Source organism: Phacochoerus africanus, chromosome 2, assembly GCF_016906955.1.
Source record: "Phacochoerus africanus isolate WHEZ1 chromosome 2, ROS_Pafr_v1, whole genome shotgun sequence".
NCBI classification, from domain to species: Eukaryota; Metazoa; Chordata; class Mammalia; order Artiodactyla; family Suidae; genus Phacochoerus; species Phacochoerus africanus.
In genome coordinates, this window is record NC_062545.1 from 32,508,742 (window position 1) to 32,531,475 (window position 22,734).

General features: G+C 41.7%; 1 protein-coding gene across 16 annotated transcripts in view; it reads left to right on the plus strand.

Moving 5' to 3' along the window:
- EPB41L2 (erythrocyte membrane protein band 4.1 like 2) overlaps positions 1-22,734 on the plus strand; it is a 211,899-nt gene that overhangs the window by 174,678 nt on the left and 14,487 nt on the right. For 5 of the 16 annotated variants that reach the window (XM_047758693.1, XM_047758677.1, XM_047758713.1 and 2 more), the window contains 7 exons: positions 1,237-1,338; positions 7,402-7,455; positions 7,664-8,221; positions 10,147-10,269; positions 12,070-12,168; positions 14,445-14,525; positions 19,958-20,063. The exons of 1 other annotated variant lie outside the window; for it this stretch is intronic. In XM_047758693.1, coding sequence (XP_047614649.1) covers positions 1,237-1,338; positions 7,402-7,455; positions 7,664-8,221; positions 10,147-10,269; positions 12,070-12,168; positions 14,445-14,525; positions 19,958-20,062 — 1,122 coding nt within the window. In that variant the 3' untranslated portion in view covers position 20,063. Of the gene's footprint in view, positions 1-1,236; positions 1,339-7,401; positions 7,456-7,663; positions 8,222-10,146; positions 10,270-12,069; positions 12,169-14,444; positions 14,526-19,957; positions 20,064-22,734 lie in introns of those variants that run through there. 10 more of the 16 variants (XM_047758732.1, XM_047758740.1, XM_047758757.1 and 7 more) reach the window with 8 other exon arrangements.

The window sequence follows — 22,734 nt, forward strand, 5'->3', positions numbered from 1 at the left end:
GTTTGTTTAATAAAGAATTAGTCATTAAAAGGATGTAGGGACACAGGCCATGGTTAGAATGGTTTAAGGTAATTACTATGAGGATAAAGAGTTAAATTTAACTTTGAAGACTGTTGAGCCCTGTTGAAAACTTATACAACTTAGTACTGAAACTTCTTAGTAATGAAAAGTAGTCTGCTGTTTTAAAAACGTGTTCAGCCATAACATCTCTCCGAACTCATTCTTTGTCTTTCCATGGATTATTCTTTCCACCACCAATATAAGCATTGCTTTTAGAATATCTTCTCAAAATATTTCTCCATTCATTCACATCTACCTCTTCTTTTCTTTTTCTTTTTTTTTTTTTTTGTCTTTTTGCTATTTTTTGGGCCGCTCCCGCGGCATATGGAGATTCCCAGGCTAGGGGTCGAATCGGAGCTGTAGCCACCGGCCTACGCCAGAGCCATAGCAACTCGGGATCCGAGCCGTGTCTGCAGCCTACACCACAGCTCACAGCAACCCAACTGAGCAAGGGCAGGGACTGAACCCACAACCTCATGGTTCCTAGTTGGATTCCTTAACCACTGCGCCACGACGGGAACTCCTACCTCTTCTTTTCTGATACTCCACAGTCTCTGCTTTGTCATCCAGGAATTGCCACAGGCTCATTTATTTTGCATGAGGAGATAGTGATCGTATTATATTTGATATGCAATTTTAAAAAGTGTGTTCCAGTTTCATCTTCCCCCATTTCCTTTCACCCCCTCTTCTCCTTAAATTCATCATTTAGTCTGACTTGAATGTTAACCAAATTCTAGGCATTTGACTTAGATTGTCTCATGCTGTTTTTATTCACCTTCTCTTAAAAAAGCAAAGCAGCTGGTTGCTTTAAAGTTCTAGATTTGTGACCATGAAAGGAAATGAGCTCTTTAAGGAGCAAAAGTAATTGCTGAACCGAAAACACAACTTTTGACAATACTTAAGATTGAAAACACCATGGCAGGGTCTTAGGAAGCAGTATATGACTTGAATTCTTATTTTCAGCTTTTCCGAAGCTATTAATGTCCATGTTTCAGCAGTCGGCTTTAGAGTGTCATGTTTTCTGGAGAAACAGTGTCTGATGACATGCTAGGATCGTGTCCTCCCTTTGTGTGCCGCTTCCTCTGGTTTGTTCCGCTGGTCTTTTTATGTTTGTGTTGCTATAGATGTAACGTACTTGTCTTACTTGTTGATTATGTCTATTGTTTGAAACAATAGAGCAAAGGAGACCGTCTTTTCAAGGATATTTTTTCCATGAAGGAGAAGCATCAGATGGCGGCAACACGAACAGTTGAAGAAAAAGCCCAGGAGGCAGACAAGGTGTTCGCCTTGCGTCCTTGGACCTGCTCTTGCTTTTCGCCCCTTTTCCTCTATTTCTGTCCACAGCTATAAGATACTCCTTTTTTCTTATGTACCAAGCTAAAATTTCTTTTTGGAAAAAATTTTTGAGCACTTAAGTGAAACTCTATGTGTAATAGAAACCCAGGTTCATTAGGTGAGAAACACCATACTCCAGAAGTACTTTACTTGAAAATCTCCACTTTGGAATGCAGACCTCTCAATCCATTTAAGCGACAAGTGACCCCTAGTTTTGATGTATGTGGCTGACAGTTGGGAAACCATGATTTCATGCAAAAATGCACTGTTTGTACAATGCTTATGCGAACTGTGACCGTGTCAAAATAACAAATTGTGTGTGATTTAGGTTACTGTTTTACTAATTACACTTGGAAACCTTTTGAATATTTATCTTTAAGATTTTTAATGGCATAAAAGCTTTTGGTGTATGAGAGTAGCCCCTCAGATCTCTCTGTGCTCCTTCATGTATATGAACCATCTGGTATCACTAGGGAAGTTAGCTTTCCATTGCTTTTACATTCTTATTCCTCTGTTTTTACTGATTTTGCTTGGTCACCTGGTCAGCCTACTTGCAGGGCCTAAATGCTTAGATTCTAGTAGAGGAGACAGCAGACATGTAAATGAGGGACTAGAAAATTTGAGGTCCTAAGGAATGTTGAGGAAATGAAATACTTGTCATGTTAGAAGCTGTTTGGGAGGGCTCAGGAAGAGAGATAGCAGTTGAGTTGAGACCTTAATGATGAGGAGGTAGACATGGGAAGATTTTTCCATGTGTAAGGAAGAACAAATGCAACAGCCCCAAGACAGGAATTAATTTAGAGGACTGAAACACTAAATGACAAGGTCTTAGAAAAGTCACAGAGGTCAGACCACAGCTCTCGGCAGGATCTTAAGACCACATTAACAATTTGGAGTTACAGGAGTGAGGAGAAGCCACTGGAGAGCTTTAAGCTGAGTAGTGACCTAACCCCGTGTGTCTGACAGAGATCCCTCTGATGCTGGATGGGGAATGGATTACAGGGGATGTAAATGAGACCACGGATCAGAATAAGGAGAAAGCATTCCCCTTTCACCATGTCTGATTTTGTTTATCAGTAGAGAGTATTTCTCATGAGAACATACAGGGTGGAGGTGGAGAAGGCAAAATAAATGAAAGATGAAGTCTTGCATGAAAAGAATTTGAAGTCTAGTTGAGATGAAATATTTCTGGAATACTGCAAATGAGAAAAGATAATGTCATAAAGCTAAGCCAAATGGCCCCTTTATATATTTTAAAGGTTAGCATGAAATCTAAAGCCAATCGGACTGTGTGTAAAATGATTTTAATATCATCTGCTTTGAAATAATATATAGTTTTGAAAATTTATCCTCCTCAGAAGCAAGTAAAATGACATCATTTGATCAATTTAAAGTGATGTCCTCACAGTGGAAAACTTTGGGATTTTGGTGAAGATGTTGAAAATGATCATTTTTCAGGAGTTCCCATTGTGGCTTAGTGGGTTAGGAGCCTGACTAGTATCCACGAGGATGTGGGTTCAGATCCCTGGCCCTGCACAGTGGGTTAAGGGTCCAGCATTGCCGTGAGTTGCAGTGTAGGTTGCAGACACTGCTCGGGTCTGGCGTTGCTATGGCTGTGGTGTAGGCCGGCCGCTGCAGCTCCAATTCAGCCCCTAGCCCGGGAACTTCCATATGCTGCAGGTACAGCCCTAAGTAAAAATAAAATGATAATTTTCTTAGATGTCTAGAAAAATATATAAATGTATAATATTTAGGGGTGTATAATATAAACCATGTACAGTAGAAAACATTCATTCATTATTGTAGAAGTTACATAAAAACGATATATGAAATTTAAATCTGGAATTTACCCATTGTTAAGTTCCTAAATGGTTTATCTGGAGTTGAAGTTATTGCTTTTTTTTTTTTTTTTCCTTATTCTTTTCCTCTTCAGCACACACAGGAAAATATGTACTTTTTTGACACACACATGGATTGTTGTAACTGAAATTATCCATTTGCCCAACAAACATTTTTGACCACTTACATTGTATCCCCCCCACGCCACCATCAAATATCATATGACTACTGTTAGTTAATGACTACGTTATGAATGATTTTGAGAGTAGAGCAGAAAATTGGAAACTGAATCATGTTGTCTTTAATAAGCAAATAATTCTATTATATATCCTCATGTGTGTTGTGAGAATTATGACACACTTGAACTTGTATAAAATAGTCTTTCAAGTCTAGTAGAGATTATAGAGATTTGTTTTAAGGTACTTTTGGAAATGTGTTATTGCGTAATTAAGATGCATGGCACTTACTAAACTCCCCAGTGATCTCTTACCAGGAGGTTCACCATCTCTTCTCACGGACCCCTAGGGGTGGTGTAATTATGGAGATTGTAATTAAGCTGAATCAGTCCAGGAGCTTTTTTTTCTCTCCTGAATATTCTAAGTGCTTTATGCACCTCCCCTCCTCATCGCATACCTACCCTTCACCTCTGCACCTACCCTTTACTGCCCCAAGGAGCATCCTACAATGCCTTTTGCTTATTCACTCATTTAGTCTTTCTTGTATTTACCATCTCTCAGCAGTGGGGTTCACTAGGAAGCATTCCTGCACAATCTGACGATGAGAGGGGGAGCTTCATGGGGACTCTCTCCTGTTGGCATCCCAGGTACCTGGGATAGTCCCCAGCTTTCCTGTTGGGCCCTCAGGCAGGTTAGGAACCATCTTTTGAGGACCAGAAGTACAAAGACTACATTTGCCTTAGTAGCTTTTTAGGGACAGATGATTTTCACATTGCTCGGAGTTTCCCTTCTCTGAGTTTGTCTTCCTATTTAGAATTTTTTACTTTACCTGTTTCTTATTGAGAAAAAAAAAAGGTACTATTTCTTCATTCCATGGCATATTTAGCACGTCTGGGAGAATTCCTGTGGGTTGCCATCAAAGTGCGTATTGTACCTACAGAGTGGTATGGGGAAGGGAAGAAATCATTGGAACTGAAAGGGTCTGTGAAGGCCATATACAAAACAAGGAAATTTTTTTTTTTTTTTTTTTTTGCTTTTTAGGGCCATACCTGCATCATATGGAAGTTCCCAGGCTAGGGGTGGCATCAGAGCTGCAGCTGCTAGCCTACGCCACAGCCCCAGCAATGCAGAATCCAAGCTGTGTCTGCAGCCTACACCACAGCTCACTGCAACACCGGATCACCGACCCACTGAGCAAGGCCAGGGATCGAACCCCCATCCTCATGGATACTAGTCAGATTCATTTCTGCTGCACCACAATGGGAACCCTGCAAAACATGGAATATTAAGTGGACCTCATAGTGATGACAAAGTCGACAAGGCCCAGAGTGCCTAGGAAAGGACACTGGAGCAGGGCAGGGGAGGGAGGGGTAGGATCACCCAAGTTCTAACACAGAAATAAGTGCAGCAAGTGGAGGGGCCCCCGAAGAGGCTCTTATGTGCAGAAAGGCTCATGTCCAGGAGGTGCCTCAAGAATACACAAAATGGTGTTTGATAGGTGGATGGATTGGTCCTGCTCAGTTTGTAATAAAGCTTCAGCGGTAAAACAGAGTTTTAGCTGGTTTCTGTAGGTTAGAGCTCCCAGGAATTCTCACGCAGGGTGGAAAGCTGGCATCCAGGCAAATGGCCACAGACATCTGCAGAATCATTTAGAATCCTCGCCTTTCTTTCAATATGTGCTGTTCTGTGATTCTTTCTCGAGTAACCTTTCCTTTTTTTCCATAGGTCACTGCTGTCTGTTCTGACTTGTTGGTAATTCTTTGCTCTTCCTTTTCTGACCTCTCTAGAGCCTAGAAGAGGAGATAACATCAATTTTGTTTAGTGCAAAGGGCTTTTCTGATAGCATGAAAGCCTCCTTCAGCTCAGCCACCACTTGGACAGCAGAGGGCACTGTTGTGAACTCTAATGCACCTTCTGAAAAGCTTTCTTCCTCGCCCTTCTCACAGTTGCCTGAGGTGCATTTTACTTTGTTTCCCCTGTTTTTAAAAGCCACATATAAGAGTGATTTTTATCTTTTGAATATTAAGGAACCCTTTCCTCTAGTTCTTTCATGGGTAAAATTAACTCTTCCTGGGAGAAACATTCAAGAAAGAATGACTGAATTTGGACTTGAGGAAAAGATATCAATCAATTGGATGTTTCTCCTGCTTCCTCTCCCCCCCACTCCAATCTGCCTGAATTCAGAGACTCATTTAAATCACTGAGGCCCAGAGTCTGAGTTGTGATGCGGCGCTTCAGCCAAGTAGAAGCTAAAGTCTTTTTTGCAGAAAAGTTTCCAAAGCCTAAATATCTTTTAAACATCTTCTGATGGCTTATTTTAAAAATTGTGCTTATTTGGAAAGTCCGAAGTGCTCGCCGTACTGGACGAAACAATTATTTCCATTTTTCAGAATGACCCCTAAGTTCTCTGAACTTAGGCAGAACCTGTCTGGCCATTTGAGGTCAAATAATAAAAATAATATCGCTTTTAGAAATATTCTGATCACCGGATGTCTTTATAACATAGTGTATAGGTAGTTACAGTTAAATGTTATCTATTCGTCAAAGTAGTTTCAGAGTTTTCCAGTTTAACATTTGAAACCTCCAGGCTTTCAATAAAACTGGAAGAATGGCTCTCTTGTTCTTTCGCAACATGATTGACACGGTGCTAATTTTGAGCAATGAAAACGTGCCCTTACCACACATTTAAGAATAACCCTGCAGATCCAAGAGAGCATGTGAGTATATGTTGATGGGTGCTCTTTTGGGACGTCTTGTTCATGGTCGTCCACGTTGCTGGAGTAGATAAACATGAGATCATGTTCTCGATTACAAAAAACAGCTCCAATCCAGTTAGTGTCTTGGCAGCGTCACAGCAAGGCTTGTTTCTGCCCTGAGGGTTCAGAGGTGCAGTGCTCTTCATTCAGCATCGAGATGCCTTCTTGAATAAGCAGGGCTACTGTCTCTAGCTGAATTTTTTAAGTTAGAGCACCAGGCATTCGTGCTACCTGAATGTCAAAAAGTTGGCTAGGCATTAAATTTGTATCCATGTAAATCAGCTTTCAAACAAACAAAAACCAATGTAAATCAACAATAATAGAAAAAACAAAAACCTAAATAAAAAATAATTAAAAATAGGAAAATTTTAATCTTGAAAAACCAACTCCTTTGTAAGAAAGTTTCTACCCTGATTATCAGTACCACAGCATAGTAAGTTATATTCCTAGTGTATTTGTTCTACAGGCATCTATCAAACATTTAGATACTATACTTAATGAGAGTAAATTTACTCCCCAAGTAGATGTCTGCAGGGGGCAGCAAGGGAGCATCTCAAATAACAAACTTGGTTCATTTCAGTTTTCAAGTGGAGGAGCTAAATTCTTCAGGGAATACACTTGGCGCCATCACTGACCTGCACCCTAGTGTTATCCCCTTTACGAATCTATAAAACGGTTTGGGATGTTAACAACCATTCGTGCACCGACAACATCTTTATGTTAAATAACTACCTGAAACCAACTGTAATTTTGTCAATTAAAACCGCTTTTAAACAAGCCAGCCAAAAAGGTGTCGTCTTATTAATGCTATACCCTAATTAGGAATCAGGGTTTCAGGACAGGTGTTTTTTGTTTCTTTTCCAGCCTGATTAAACTAAAAACCATTTGTTAAATAGATGTTAAAAGTCAACATGTAAACTTTAACATAATGAGTAAGCTTTGATCTAATTCCAGCTTTCCCCTACCTTTCCAACAAAAAGGAACTTATGCGCATATGAGTGTAATAAAAGCATTTCATTTCTTTGGGAGTACACTGGCTGTTTTTGTCCTTTTTCTCCCCGCTCTCGTCCGCTGCTGGCATTTGTCTGGATTGTCCTTCATGCGACCTTGGGCGCAGGTTTTTGTAGCTGTTGAGTCTTGCCGTGCTGTCTTTTGCAGTGTCAGATGTTCGTCTTGGTAGGTGTTGAGGTGAACCTGTATTGATTTTGTGTCCTCGGTTGCTTTTTGTTTCGCAGAAACGCGCTCCCGAGTCCGAAGGGCCTTGCGCCGGAGCCAGTGATGCTGTTAAGGTTCTCCCCTTTTCCATGTTCGCACCATTGCCCGACGTGTCCGATCCCCCCCTCACCATTTACCCCCGCTTCCCTTTCAGTCAGCCATCACCATCACCTTTGCTTTTCTCCATGACATGAACCCGCCATCCGTTCATTTTGGTTGCCGTCGTTGTGATTTATTCATCGGTTTTTGTTTCCCCCTCATCCATTTTTTGTTTCTGTGCAGAGTTCACATGAGACTCTGAATGTAGTGGAGGAGAAGAAGCAGGCAGAGGTTGGGAAAGACGAAAGAGTAATCACGGAAGAAGTGAACGGTAAAGCGCTGGCCCCTGGGCGTGGTCCTGGGGAGATGCGGAAGGTGGAGCCGGGGACGCAGAAAGACTCCACCTCCCTGTCTTCTGAGAGCAGCCCCAGCAGTGAGAGCGAGGACGAGGACGTGGGGGAGTACCGGTCCCACCACCAAGTGACTGAGGGCACCATCAGGGAGGAGCAGGAGGAGGAAGAAGAGGTGGAGGAGGCGCCCGGCCCAGCAGCCAAGGTAGTAGAGAGGGAGGACCCGGTGCCAGCAGCCCGCCCAGTCACCCACGCAGGTGCCAGTGTCAGCACAGTAGAAACAGTGATCCAGGAAAACCTAGTTGCCCCCCAGATCCCCACCGAGAAGAGTGTAAACGAAGGCGTTAAGCAAGACGTGCGCGAAGACCCGGAGGACGAGCCGCAGAAAGTTAACGGAGAGGTGTCTCATGTTGACATTGATGTTTTGCCACAAGTTATTTGTTGTTCAGAGGTAAATGGGAGACCCAAGTGGGAGCTCGACTCTAGAGCTGGTTCTCAGGTGGAGACACCTGCCTCTCATCTTCTCCTGTCCTCCCAGTTCTCCTCCAGCTTTTTCAGCAAGATTCTGGTTTCCACCTCTCGCGGGAGGAAGGGGGAAAGGCCTGCTTTGTCGATTTTCTGCCCGCTGGGGTCACGGTTTCTGGCGTCTTTACTGCACCTGGATCACCTGATAGAGTAAACCTTCCCACAGCAGCCTCATCGTTTTTTGTTTTTTTGGTTTTTTGGTTTTTTTTTCCTTCTCATTTCACATTGAAAATTTTCTTTGCATGTTTTTGGATATTTTCAATGATTTGTCTTTAGTTGCACTGCTTCTTCATACTAAATGCCTTTTTTCATTAGAAAATGACATGTGTATTGTTGAAAAATGGTCCATGTGAGTGTGTGTGTTGCCGGTGTCATGACTGGGCTTGATTTTCTGGCTCTCTCTTCAGTTTAAGGTGCTCAGAAATGGCAGCAGGCTCCGATTACCACAGCGCTCTGCCTTCCACATCTGGCCATGACGAAAACATTATTTCTTGAGTGCCACTGTGATGTCCAGTTTTAGATTCCAGGCCTTGAATGGCCTGTTCAAGAGACATATCTTTCCTTCTAGGCAGTGAGAGGCTCATAGGAAGAAACCCTTCTCTTCTCATTCTGTCCTTTCGTCACTTCTGGGTTGTTTGCACGTTGATGATATGTTTGGTGGATCGTCTCCAATGGATATGAGTCTCTTCCTTTTGCTCTTCACAGAAGAGAACATTCCACACTGCTCCTGTTAGGTTAAGTCTTAGTCACTAGGTGCAGTGTCTCTAATTTGGGAGTTCAAGTTATTCTAAGGGAGGGTTTACTTCCATGTGGATGTTCCTTGAGTCTAAAATTAAATGTCAACAGTAGAGGGATTATCCATATTTGCTCTCGTTCATGGGGTGAAAAAAAATCCTGAAATGATTTTGTCTTGAACTAATGAAACGGAGTTAGGTTACTTTTAAACTTCCGAATTCACCTCAGAGAAGACATTTTGAAAGTCTCTGAATGCTTTGAACTATTTTCTGCCCTTAATATACTGGTTGTTCCTCGTTATCTAATTACACTTGGGAATTTTCTCTGGAGGAAAGTGCCATAGTGTTTTGGTGGTAATGCCATCTGGCGGTGTATTAAACATACATGCGCAACAGGCTGCAACGTCAACAGGCTGGGAACCTCTCCTTTGGTGTTTGAAATCGTTCAAAGCATTAAGGCAACAATGCAACAAAGTAACATGGTAATACTGAAGAAGCACTGCACTTTTTAGACAACCGTTATGGCTGATAATCGCACTTGAAGACATTCTTTCTGAAAAAGAGATTTCCTGGTCAGTAGGGCAGAAAAGAGCACATCTTCGCCTACCTGCCCGGTGTGCCAGTGGAAGGCAGTGAGCCTTCACATGAACCATGTGGTGCTTTAGACTGTAGTCAAAGTCGAGGCAGGTCCTTTCTCATAGTTCATTCTGTTTTGTTTTCAATTTTGTCGTTACTTTTCATCAAGCTAAAGTTTCTATGTCAATGTATGCCAGGCTTGGCACGTAAGTCATTTGAGACCATGATATTTTGAAGCTTACCACAGTTCAGGGAGCCATTATGCTAGCATATGCTTCATAGATTTATATATATAGATCTATATATATATAGATCTATATATATATGATATTTGAAGGAGAGTGTATATATATGAATATAGATATATTTGAAGGAAGGTGTTTTTCTTTTGTGTCTTTTGTTTTAATTATTTGCTTTTACTCTTTTCTTTTGTGCATGAGTGTGTTTGAATATATTTTTTTGCTGTTATTTTTGAAGGCTCCATTAAGCACTTTTACTTTATTACCTCTAGAATTTATGTTTCCCTTCCTTTTCACCTCAGCCACCAGTGGTAAAAACAGAGATGGTAACAATTTCTGATGCCTCACAAAGGACAGAAATCTCCACCAAGGAAGTCCCTATTGTCCAAACTGAGACCAAAACCATCACATATGAATCTCCACAGGTACAGAAGCTCTACATGTGAGCTGTTTGCCTTCCTTCTTGCTTAGTCTGTGTCTGTTTTCGTTCTGTCTTCTCCTAGTTTGCATTTCTGAGTCCGACATACCTTTTTATATCTGCATTTAATAACTGTACTTTAGCAGCATAACTTGCAGTGGCTTCTTAGATCGAGACTTGAGAGCTGCAATCAAATTGATGACCCAGTAAATATAGGGGGAAGTGTATACATGATTTTTTTAGGTCAGACAGTACCGATCTTGTTATTATAAGTCATTTCTGGCTTGATATATCCAGGAATGTTTATGTACACTTGAGAAACAGATCATCTTACAGAATTTATTGAATCTGATGTAATTTGTGGATTCATAGAATTTAGGCTTTTATCCCTCCCGTAACTCCATGAAGACAGAACCAGTTAATTCACTGGTGCTTGCAATACACACACGCGCACACACACATCTGTGCTTCTCCTTCACACAGGGTTATTTTCTGAAAATGTACGTCGCCATTTTTATGTAAAATGTTATACTAGGCATCTAAATAATTCAGACGTGTGTTAGACGTTACTGTTCAGACATTGATTCTGTAATGATTTGAAATATGCATGAGGATGTTTAAACTTAAGGGTAACAAATAAAGGGGGAAAGTCATCGTCATTTCAAAATAGAACCATTGTAGAAAATTGGACAACTCTCTTCTCAACTGAGAAATTCAGTGCTCCAGTAGAATTGTACTGTAACGGGGGATGGCAGATTATTGTCCTCTCGAAATATTTTTGTAGAGGTTTAATGCATTTATATGTGAAACATTCCTTAAAATTATTTTAGATATGCTCTCCATAATGTGCATAGATCCCACATAAGCACAAATAGGTTTCTTATGAATGGGGGTGCTGGGAGGGCATGTACTCCTGTTTCTGTTGTGCTTGTAAAGAAATACAGGTGCATGACCCAAGCTCAAGAGATTTCCTCCTAACTTACAGGAGGAAAGGCTCTGGACCTTCTGGCTATTTCCTTGTGTCTCTGTCAGGAAACAGGAGACAGATATGTTTGGTGGTCTGAACATAAACTCTCAGGCTATTAATGTGCTTCATTATGTCCCCTGGTAAACTCTAGAACTTTTTAGTGTCAAAGCAAATATGTTAAACCCCATTTAGACATATGCATGAGATTTATATGTGTTGTATGTATATACACATATACATATGAGAGTGTGTGCGTGTATGCACATATGTGCATACATACTGAAATATATGTGGCCCTGTATACACAAAAACTTACCGAAACAATTGTGTTTAAAAGAAAAAAAATCTAGAGCTAAGCAGGTAGCCAAATCACTCAAACTTAGTCTGTCGCAGTCAGGTTCTATTGCTTGTAATCTGAGAAAATGTTTATTTTTACCCACCTGTGCTCTAAACAACTGCAGCAAACTCAGGTTCTGATCACTGTGGAAACTTCTCTGGCTGGTTCTCTAGCTTCTTTTTCTGGCTTCTGCATGTGGCCCTCAGTCACATGCTGTCATGACTGCCCTGTAGATCTCAGCCCCCACCTTCTACTTCCATTCCGGCTTTTTTCTCTCTCCACCCGGGTTCTCTTCTCCATGCGCATTTAGTCCTTGCCTTGACTCTGCTTGAATACCAGCCGGACGTTCAGAGGACAGCCACAAACGTTCAGAGGACGGGCAGCGAGCATCTTCTGCCAACTGCGTAGATTTAAAAAGATGCATATTCGATGGGGAGGGGTCTTCTCTGACAACCAAACGGAAGTTAAGCATGACTTTGTATCTTCCCCCCACCTCTCCAAAGATTGACGGCGGGGCTGGTGGTGACTCGGGCACGTTACTGACTGCACAAACCATCACATCTGAGTCCGTGTCAACAACGACAACCACACACATCACCAAGGTAAAGCAATCCAGGGAATGTACATGGCCAACAGGATCTTCTCTGAATTGTTTCTGTGTTCCTGTTCAAACTTCAGAGCATTACACACAGTGCTAGTGGACTAAAAATGCCTCAATATATAAGGTATCCAAGAAATTGGGCTCCACTGACATTTGTATTTAAACCAAATTGCAAATTTGTAAAGTACAAGGGGGTAAAAATGTGTTCTGACTAGCTATGCCTAAAAGACAGGAGCAGGAAGAATTTAATACAAGTGGAAGCGTAGGTTTGTTACGTACAAGTGAGTGAAAACAGCCATTCAAAGTTTTCACCAAGTTCGAATGATCTAAATGTCTCCATCGCTTCCAGACACTAGTATATTGATTGAGGGCATTTTTCCAGGTTCTCCTCTAAATGTTTATCACCAGGTGACTAGTGAGTCTCAGTGTGGTCTCTGCATGAATAGCAGCCGTCTCACCTGGGGACTTGTTAGACGTGGGCGTGCCATGCCCCCCCCCCAGATGTGCTGAAACCCTGGGAGTGTGTCAGGTGCCCTCCAGGTGATGCTGGGGCGCACTGTGGTTATCACATTTCTAACCCAGCGTTACCTTCCAGTCTTACCTCCCTGCTTCTACTTCTCACATTGGGTTAGTGTTTGACGGTCTCAGATGTATCCTGTGTGCTCTCCTCATTCCATATTTCAACAAACAACTTTGGTTAGTTAAAAAAATGCCCTATAGGAGTTCCCGTTGTGGCTCAGCAGTAACAAACCCAACTAGTATCCATGAGGATGCGTGTTCAATCTCTGGCCTCGCTCAGTCGTTTAAGAATCTGGCGTTCCGTTGAGCTGCGGTGTAGGTTGCAGATGCGGCTCAGATGTGTTGCTGTGGCTGTGCTGTAGGTCCATAGCTACAGCTCCAATTCAGGCCCTAGCCTGGGAACGTCCATATGCTGCAGGTGTGGCCCTAAAAAAACACGAAAATCAAACAAACAAAAGCCCCATAAATGCAAGGGTGTATTGGTGTTCATTTTCAAACCCAACCAGGAGTTCCCGTGATAATGAACCCATTTATTATCCATGAGGACTTGGGTTCTATCTCTGGCCTCACTCGGTGGGTCAAGCAACCAGCGTTGCTGTGAGCTGTGGTGTAGGTCACAGATATGGCTCAGATCCTGCGTTGCTATGGCTGTTGCAACGTAGGTCAGCAACTGTGGCTCCAACTCGACCCCTAGCCTGGGAACTTCCGTATGGGTGTAGCCCTAAAAAAATTGAACTAAATAAAATAAATGAAATTAAAATAAAACCTATCCAGTTAAGACTTAATGATCTTAGTGACCAGCCTTGTTTCTTCCAGTAAAGTGTAATCACTGTGACCAAGTGTAAATTTATCAGTGCCGTAGAGGTTGGACATGGGCTTTTTCCTATCTGGTATTTGATCATTGTTTAGAATGTCACAACCTTAGGCCCTTTCAGCCTCTGTCATGCCCCAGGCTGTCCCCTCTCTCCAAGCCAATAACTCTGTGTGGCAGGTCACCCTGCCCCCCAGGTCCCCTCACAACCTTGTTCAATCATGTTCCATGTCCACATGCACAGCCACGTGCACAATCAAATCAGACATTGAACAGAAATCTTTATATCACCCTCACCCATCCTGCATAGCTTAAACCAAATCCAAGTCCCCCCTTTTTTATTTTTATACTAAACCAAATAGACAAAATCACCAAATGGATTTCTTTGGTACCCGTCGAGCGGTCAGAACTATATCATCAAGCAAATTCCCAAACCTAAACCAGACGCCTAAATTATTAGAATTCCTCCTAAACTCTACCAAACAACTATTTCTTCTTTGATCTCTTCTTTTAAAAATTGGCCAATTGGGAGTGAAGAAACTCAGGAAATTGTAACAGATTATTCTAGTGAAACTGTTTGGATTAAATTGCATCTGTCCCATCTTAATCTCGCCTGAATCCTGACAAGTTGGGTTTTTTTGATGTATTTTTTTAAATGATTTTGATTTTTTTCCGTTATAGTTGGTTTACAGTGTTCTGTCCATTTGCTTCCTCGTAAGTTAGTTTTTAAGGTTGCTTTCAGTTGAGGAGTACTTATGAATGATGCTGCAGCTTGAACGGCAGGATTTCCTATCGATCTTAAAAATAACTTTCTAGAACATCAGTCTTCCTGCTCGGTGTGCATTGCCTGATGATGATCAGAAGGTCTAGGTGTGCTCCATCTCTGTTTCCTCTGGTAAACATGCTTTAGTAATTGCTGGCCCCCTCTTTTTCTTTATGACCTTTAGACTGTAAAAGGTGGGATATCTGAAACAAGAATTGAGAAGCGCATCGTGATCACAGGAGATGCAGATATTGACCATGACCAGGTAAAGTCCTGAGGTTCTGGTTCTGAAATTGACCCATATATATTTTCTAGGTTTTGCATCTGTCGTCATGTCGCATTCCTGTGTCAAAGCCCTTCTCCCAGCACCTCCTGGATGAATTTACCTCCTTAGCTTGGCATAAAGACACCTCACAGCCTGGATACAACCTGTCCTTTCAGCCTTCCTGGCCCTGAATTAGCATAAAAACATGGGTTGCTTTTCATTTCCCGCTGGCTTGACATGCACCTTTGGGTCAAAATAATCAAGAGTGTTTTTGGCAACCATCAGGCATTCATGTGGGCCTGATTTAGAGGCAAGTCATCTGTTATTACAAAATTAATGACACTTTAATGACTTTGGCTTCCAAAGTATAAGAAAAGCTGCTAAGTTTGACTTATGCCTGCCTTTAAGAACTTAGCAAGTTTTGTTAGTAGCTTTGGAAAAGTTGGGCTATTTAGCTAGTGAGAGGTGGGAGAAGGTAATCTAAGGTCTCTTAAAAAGTGAAAAGTTACATGTGTTCAGAAAAAATTTTTTAAAGAATTGTGCTTCCATTTAGTGTTAATTTGAACAGAACACCTGTCTTTAAAAAACAGATGATGGAATGGAACTGCTGTAGACTTTGAGAGTAGCTTTGATTTTAGACTGTAGTCCCAAGTGATGAGAATTTTTTGTTATTTTCTGAGTGATCTTGACTCAACTTGAAAGGCTGTTATCCTTTTATAATAACTTGTAAAAAAAGGAACAGAAATGTTTAATTGGCCATCCCAGCCGAGGAGTAGAATAAATGATAGTTACCTAGCTTTGAATACAATGTTGGACTTAGGAAAGAGCGTTTGAGAGAACAGAATTTCTCATTTAAAAAAGGCTTGCTGGTGAGTTCTCTTGTGGAGCAGTGAGTTAAGAATCCAGCATTGTCCTTGCAGTGGCCCAGGTTGCTGCTGTGGTGCGGGTCAGATCGCAGGCCCAGGAACTTCCACATGCTGTGGGCATGGCTAAATAAAAAAACTATCATATGTGGAGTTCCCACTGTGGGGTAGTGGGTTAAAGGATCCAGTGTTGCTGCAGCTGCCACCTAAGTTGCAACTGTGGCTTATATTCAGTCCCAGACCCAGAAACTTACATATGCTGCCAGTGCAGCCATAAAAATAAAAATTGAAAAGAAAGGAAGTCTTGCTATATGTGACCAAAGAGAAATAGATTTGTATTTTTTTAATTCCTTGAGAGTTATTAGAGGTCGAAGGGTTGTCCTGACTGAATGTTGACTTAGTAGTGAAGATTCCGAGTTGGTGACTAGTCCTCGTGCCTGTTTACCCCTGGAAATGACTTGGCTATGTGGAAACCAAGCCTCTAGCTTCCCATGCAGTGGATTTATTTTACATCTCTTCACTGGGACAGTTGAGGTCCTCTGACCTTAAGTTGAAGCAAACTGTGTTCTTTTTTTTTTTTTTTTTTGCTTTTCAGGTATATAGTTTTTTTGGTTTTTTTTTTTCCCCACTGTACAGCAAGGGGATCAAGTTATCCTTACATGTATACATTGCAATTACATTTTTTTACCCCACCCTTTGTTCTGTTGCAACATGAGTATCTGGACAAAGTTCTCAATGCTACTCAGCAGGATCTCCTTGTAAATCTATTCTAAGTTGTGTCTGATAAGCCCAAGCTCCCGATCCCTCCCACTCCCTCCCCCTCCCATCAGGCGGCCACAAGTCTCTTCTCCAAGCCCATGATTTTCTTTTCTGAGGAGATGTTCATTTGTGCTGGATATTAGATTCCGGTTATAAGTGATATCATATGGTATTTGTCTTTGTCTTTCTGGCTCATTTCACTCAGTATGAGATTCTCTAGTTCCATCCATGTTGCTGCAAATGGCATTATGTCATCCTTTTTTATGGCTGAATAGTATTCCATTGTGTATATATACCACATCTTCTGAATCCAGTCATCTGTTGATGGACATTTGGGTTGTTTCCATGTCTTGGCTATTGTGAATAGTGCTGCAATGAACATGTGGGTGTATGTGTCTCTTTTAAGTAGAGTTTTGTCCGGATAGATGCCCAAGAGTGGGATTATGGGGTCATATGGAAGTTCTATGTATAGCTTTCTAAGGTATCTCCAAACTGTTCTCCATAGTGGCTGTACCAGTTTACATTCCCACCAACAGTGTAGGAGGGTTCCCTTTTTTCCACAGCCCCTCCAGCACTTGTTATTTGTGGACTTATTAATGATGGCCATTCTGACTGGTGTGAGGTGATATCTCATGGTAGTTTTGATTTGCATTTCTCTTATAACCAGCGATGTTGAGCATTTTTTCATGTGTTTGTTGGCCATCTGTATATCTTCTTTGGAGAAATGTCTATTCAGGTCTTAGCAAACTCTATTCTTACTCTTTTTGTCTTTGGGACTCTCACTAAACAAGCGTTTACTGAATTCCTGCAGTGCATTGGGCAGGCGCCCACATTCTGTGGCCTGATGGAAAGTGAAAAGCTTGCAGCCTTTGTTTCTTCTGTCCTCTCCACTGAACTAGACCCTCTCAGGCTTGCAAATGGCATTTTTTTCACTTGAGGGATTATTCTCAGGTTTTATTTTATGTGGGTTCTTTTGTCCTATTTTACTTGAAAACTCAAATCTAGATAGTACTGCTTCTGGATGGCAAATATTAAAAACACAGTACGTTCCCAAATAACACATATTCCTAACTGTTACATCAGAAATAAATCATGAGGCTGCAGCTTTAGCTGGTACTGTGGGGGTGCACACCTTGTTTGTATGATGTCATGCTCCGCCCATTTTATTTTTTAATTTTCGTTATAGTTAATTGCTTCGGCCCATTCTAAAGGTGAGATCAGATGAAGAGAATATATTTACCTTTTTCATAACATTTTCGTGTTTATTTATAAGATAGCCTAAACTTCTTTGAGTAAATGTAATTGTGGCTTCTGGTGTGCTTGTCCTCAGAAGCTCACGCTGAGTTTGCTTTCCCCTTAAAGCCTGGGAATGAGATGATGGAACTCTTTAAAAGTGAAGGGGGGCAGGGAGTTCCCTTCATGGCTCAGCAGTTAAAGAACCTGACTAGGATCCATGAGAATGCGGATTTGATCCGTGGGTTAAGGATCCGGTGTTGCCGTGAGCTATGGTGTAGGTGGCAGACTCAGCTCGGATCTGGTGTTGCTGTGGCTGTGGTGTAGGCCGGCAGCTGTAGTTCGGATTGGACCCCTAGCCTGGAACCTCCATATGTCATGGGTGTGGCCCTAAAAAGCAGAAAAAAGCAAAGAAAAAGAAGGGAAGTCACTGATGAAAATCATGCATTGACGTTAATGTCATTGACCCCTTTTTTGGTTCCTTGCCTACATTAAAAGAATTTTAATAGTGGAAGGAAATCCTTCATCTGAGCAATCTAGAACAAAGGGGGATCTCTTCTGTTTTGGAAAAGGCGCGCTTCCGTAGAAACGGGCTTTGCAGTTTCTGCACCCAGTGCTGGGGACAGCTCCTTACCAGGGAGGAAGGACATGGAGGAATGTATTTCTTTCTAATAAGACAGCCTCTCGATTTGAAATATGGTAGTTTTCTCACCATCTTTATTGTTGCCATAATAAATTAACATTTTCCCAAATTTAATTACACATACCGATGTTATGGCAGGAAAGGAACTAAGGGCAAACGAATTTCAAATGCGTTTGAAGATGGTAATAGCAATTTTCGGTTTTCCCTACTTTTCTGCTAATTAAAGCATGTTTCACACATACTCCCTTGCCCTGGGGTATCGTCTTTGTTTCCTCTTTAACAAATGCACTGGCTTAATGTAGGCAGATCTTTGTATTGAACATTGTCAGAGTATCTAAGAGGTTGTCTGCAGCCACATTGGCTCCCACCAGAGCTGTCCTTTCTTAGACTGGATCCAACAAACCAACCTGGAGTCAACCGTATTGATGGTTCCAACTTCCCCTTCCCTCCCTGCACACACACTGACTCCCTACCCCTCTGCCGTGCTTGGTACTCCCTTCCCCATTCGCATCATTGCTGTCAGTTCAGGGCAGCACTTTCTGACCTGCCCAGAGAGCTGATCCCCGCCCTTCTCCCCACTCCCCTTCTGCTCCCCAGGCTGTCTTGTGCTGCTGCTCAAATTGAAGCCTGGTCTCCCTGTCTGAGTTCTCTCTTGTCCTGACACGGGGGTCACCCAGAGTTCGTTCCCTGGTAGAGTGTTAAGCACCTTCAGGTGTCATCCGAGGTTCTGTGAAAACATTTTTTTGGCATAAAGATAAGGTTTTGGTAGTTTTATCTTTCTTTGTGGAAGGAGTCTCAGGGTTTTTGCTCTGTAACCTTCCAGCTGACAGACTTTGCTGCAAACAAGAAATGCAGTTGTCCCCTAAGGCAGGTGACCGAGCAATAGGAAAATTGTGCTGCTCTTGTCAAATGCGTATTTTTCTTAGGAGATACAGCGCTCTCTATCCTGGTAGAACTTCTTTTTTTGTGTTAGAGTTCTGTCCTAGATTGTTGTTCTGTGCAGTTTTCTTTTACTTTCTCCCCAAGACCTCTTTCAACATCTTTCCCTCAGAGATATAGGATCTTTCCACTTTGCCAGAATCCTTGCATACAGTTTACTTTCTAAAGAAAACTTGAGAAACTGAAGAAACCTGTCTGCTTTCTCACAGCCTAGTCCTTTCTCACCCTCAAAGGGCAGCCTGGGTCCTTTTTCTGCCCAGCAGCCCACTGGTAGGATGGTCTTGAGAAAGGCCCCTTCACCTTTGTGCCTTAAATGTCTTCACCTGTAAAATAGGGAGCTGGATTGAATTATCTAAAGATGAACCTCTTTCCTTTCATTAGCTTTACTGATTGTGGTCATCGTTGCTTGCAGTTTTCATTGTTCTATGTCCTAGAAATTAATAGATACTTTTCCTGCAGCATTCCTCAAGCAATTACAGAGAGCCCAAGAGGGCGGAGATGAGCAGGGCCTGTTCCTGCACTGTGGGGTTTGAGCCAACCAGGTAGTTGCAGGTACCACGCGAATGTGGAGTGCGGAGGGCAGACGCCAGGCTCCATGATTTACAGCATTCCTTCAATCCATACAGCAAACTTCACATCATCTTTACAGTCTTAGCATTAGTCTAGGGTTACAGGTGAGGATACTAAGGTTAGAGATGTGTTTTCTCCATATCTTGCCATGAGCGACAGGCTGGGTGGGATTCAGGGCCAGTGTGTTTCTCTTACATGCATCCTTATTTGGAAATGGACTGGAGAAGTGGGCAATCTGGGGAAACTAGAAGCATTCTCTAAAGCGAACAAGAAGCCTGTTTCAAATCTTTCTGCTTCCTCAAATAAAGCATTGAAACCATCCTGGCTGGAGGGGGCTGCCAGGTGATGGGTCCGCTTGTGTGTTGCCTTCCCAGGAAGGGAGCCTCTTCCTCCGCTCACGGTCTCTGCTGTCTCTGACCCTGCAGGCACTGGCCCAGGCCATCAGGGAAGCCAGGGAGCAGCACCCTGACATGTCAGTCACGCGGGTGGTGGTGCACAAAGAAACCGAGTTGGAGGAGGGGGATGAGTAAGGTAAGAGCCTTGTCGTCCTGGGCCTTGCTTTATGACTGTTCTGTGTTCCCGCCCCTGTCCAGGGATGTGAAATCCACATGTGTATCAGTGCCGGTCTGCTGCAGTCCATATAATCTTTTTGACTTTATTATCCCCAGGTACATCTGCTTAGGTGCCCTGCATACAATTAATCATAAATTCTGTTGACCAGTGGACATCGTATGGTATTAATAACCGCCATGTATTGAGATCTGCTAATAATGAACATTTATGTGTTACTTTACTCTTTGCAAAATACATTAGTGTAAATTATCGTAATGTTCACAATAACCCTTTGAGGAAGATACTATTGCCTTCCTTTAGATGAGGGATTTTTGTTGCAGGGGCACAAAGGGGGGGGGGGTGAGTTAAATCTTTTAAACCTAGACACTAAGAATTGTATGTCAGGAGTTCCCGTTGTGGTTCAGTGGGTTAAGAACCCAAAGAGAATCCATGAGGATGTGGGTTCAGTGCCTGGCCTCACTCAGTTGGTTAAGGATCTGGTGTTGCCGGGAGCTGTGGTGTAGGTCGCAGACGCAGCTTGGATCTGGTGTGGTTGTAGCTGTGGCGTAAGCCAGACCCTAGCTTGGGAACTTTCATATGTCACAGGTGTGGCCCTAAAAAAGAAAAAAAAGAAAAAAAAAAAAAGAGTACATCAGAGAAGAAAGTGTGAAGGGATTGCTTTGAACTTGTATACACAAATTTAAAATGTGAACCAAACCAACAACAAAAAAAAAAGGGTAAGTGATGATGAAGTTCATTATGCCTGGCGGAGAAAGAATTAATATCCTGAATATATTAAGAACTCTTATGTGTCATCAGAAAATGTAAACGCTTAAGTAGAAAAAATGAGCAGAGGATTTAGCAAGTAAACCATGTAGAAACTAAGTGAATTTCTTAGTTTCTAAGAAACATGTTCAGCCTCACTGTTGCTTAAATCAATACAAATGAAAATTTTACTTCTAAATCTGGCTTTAAAAAGTTTATGTGTTTAGCCAGGGTTGGGGAGGTTGTTGGAGGAAAAATATACTTATGCTGCTGTGTAAATTAGTAATATTTCATGGAGGAAAATTTGGCAAAAATCTACATTAAACATAGTTTATTTATTTTTTAACTCAGTGAACTTTATTGTATTTATGGTTGTACAATGATCCTCTCAACCCAGTTTTATAGCATTTCCATCCCAAACCCCCAGCCCACCCCACCCCCCACTCCCAACCTGTCTCCTTTGGAAACCGTAAGTTTTTCAAAGTCTGTGAGTCAGTATCTGTTCTGCAAAGAACTTCATTATATCCTTTTTTTTTAGATTCCACATGTAAGCGATAGCATATGATGTTGGTGTCTCACTGTCTGGCTAACTCCACTTAGCATGATAATTTCTAGGTCCATCCATGTTGCTGCAAATGCCATTATTTCTTTCCCTTTTATGGCTGAGTAGTATTCCATCGTGTATGTGTACCACATCTTCTTTATCCATTCCTCTGTTGATGGACGTTTAGGTCGCTTCCTTGTCTTGGCTATTGTATATAGTGCTGCAGTGAACATTGCAGTACATGTGTCTTTTCGAGTCATGGTTTTCTCTGGATAGATGCCCAGGCTTGGGACCTGCTGGATCAAATGGTAATTCTATTTGTAGCCTTTTGAGGAATCTCCATACTGTTTTCCACAGTGGTTGCACCAATTTACAATTCCACCAACAGTGTAATAGGGTTCCCTTTTCTCCACACCCTCTCTAGCATTTATTATTTATAGAATTTTTGATGATGGTTATTCTGACCAGTATAAGGTGGTACCTCATAGTAGTTTTGATTTGCACTTCTCTGCTAATTAGTGATGTTGAACATGTTTTCATCTGTTTTTTGGCCATGTGAATGTTTTCTTTAGAGAATTTTCTGTTTAGATCTTCTGACCATTTTTGGATGGGGTTATTTGTGTTTTTTTGGTATTGAGCTGCAGGGGTGTTTATAAATTTTGGATATTAATCGCTTGTCAGTTGCTTCATTTACAAATATTTTCTCCCATTCTGTGGGTTGTCTCATTTTGTTTAGGGTTTCCTTTGCTGTGCAGAAACTTTTAAGTTTAATTAGGTCCCGTTTGTTAATTTTTGTTTTTATTGTCATTACTCTAGGAGGTGGATCTGAGAAGATATTGCTGTGGTTTATGTCAGAGAGTGTTTGGCCTAAGTTTTCCTCTAAGAGTTTTATACTATCTGGTCTTAAATTCAGGTCTTTAATCCATTTTGAATTTATTTTTGTGTATGGTGTTAGGGAGTATAGTAATTTCATTCTTTTACATGTTGTTGTCCAGTTTTCCCAGCACCACTTACTGAAAGGACTGTGTTTTTCTCCATTGTATATTCTTGCCTCCTTTGTCATAGATTAGTTGACTATAGGTGCTTGTGTTTAATTCTGGGCTTTCTATCCTGTTCCACTGATCTATATTTCTGTTACTGTGCCAGTATCATGCAGTTTTGATGACCATAGCTTTGTAGTATAGTCTGAAGTCAGGGAGCCTGATTTCTCCAGCTCCGTTTTTCTTTCTCAGGATGGCTTTGGCTATTCTGGGTCTTTTGTGCCTCCAAACAAATATTTTGTTCTAGTTTGGTGAAAAAAGTCCTTGGTAAATTTGATAGGGATTGCATTGAATCTGTAGA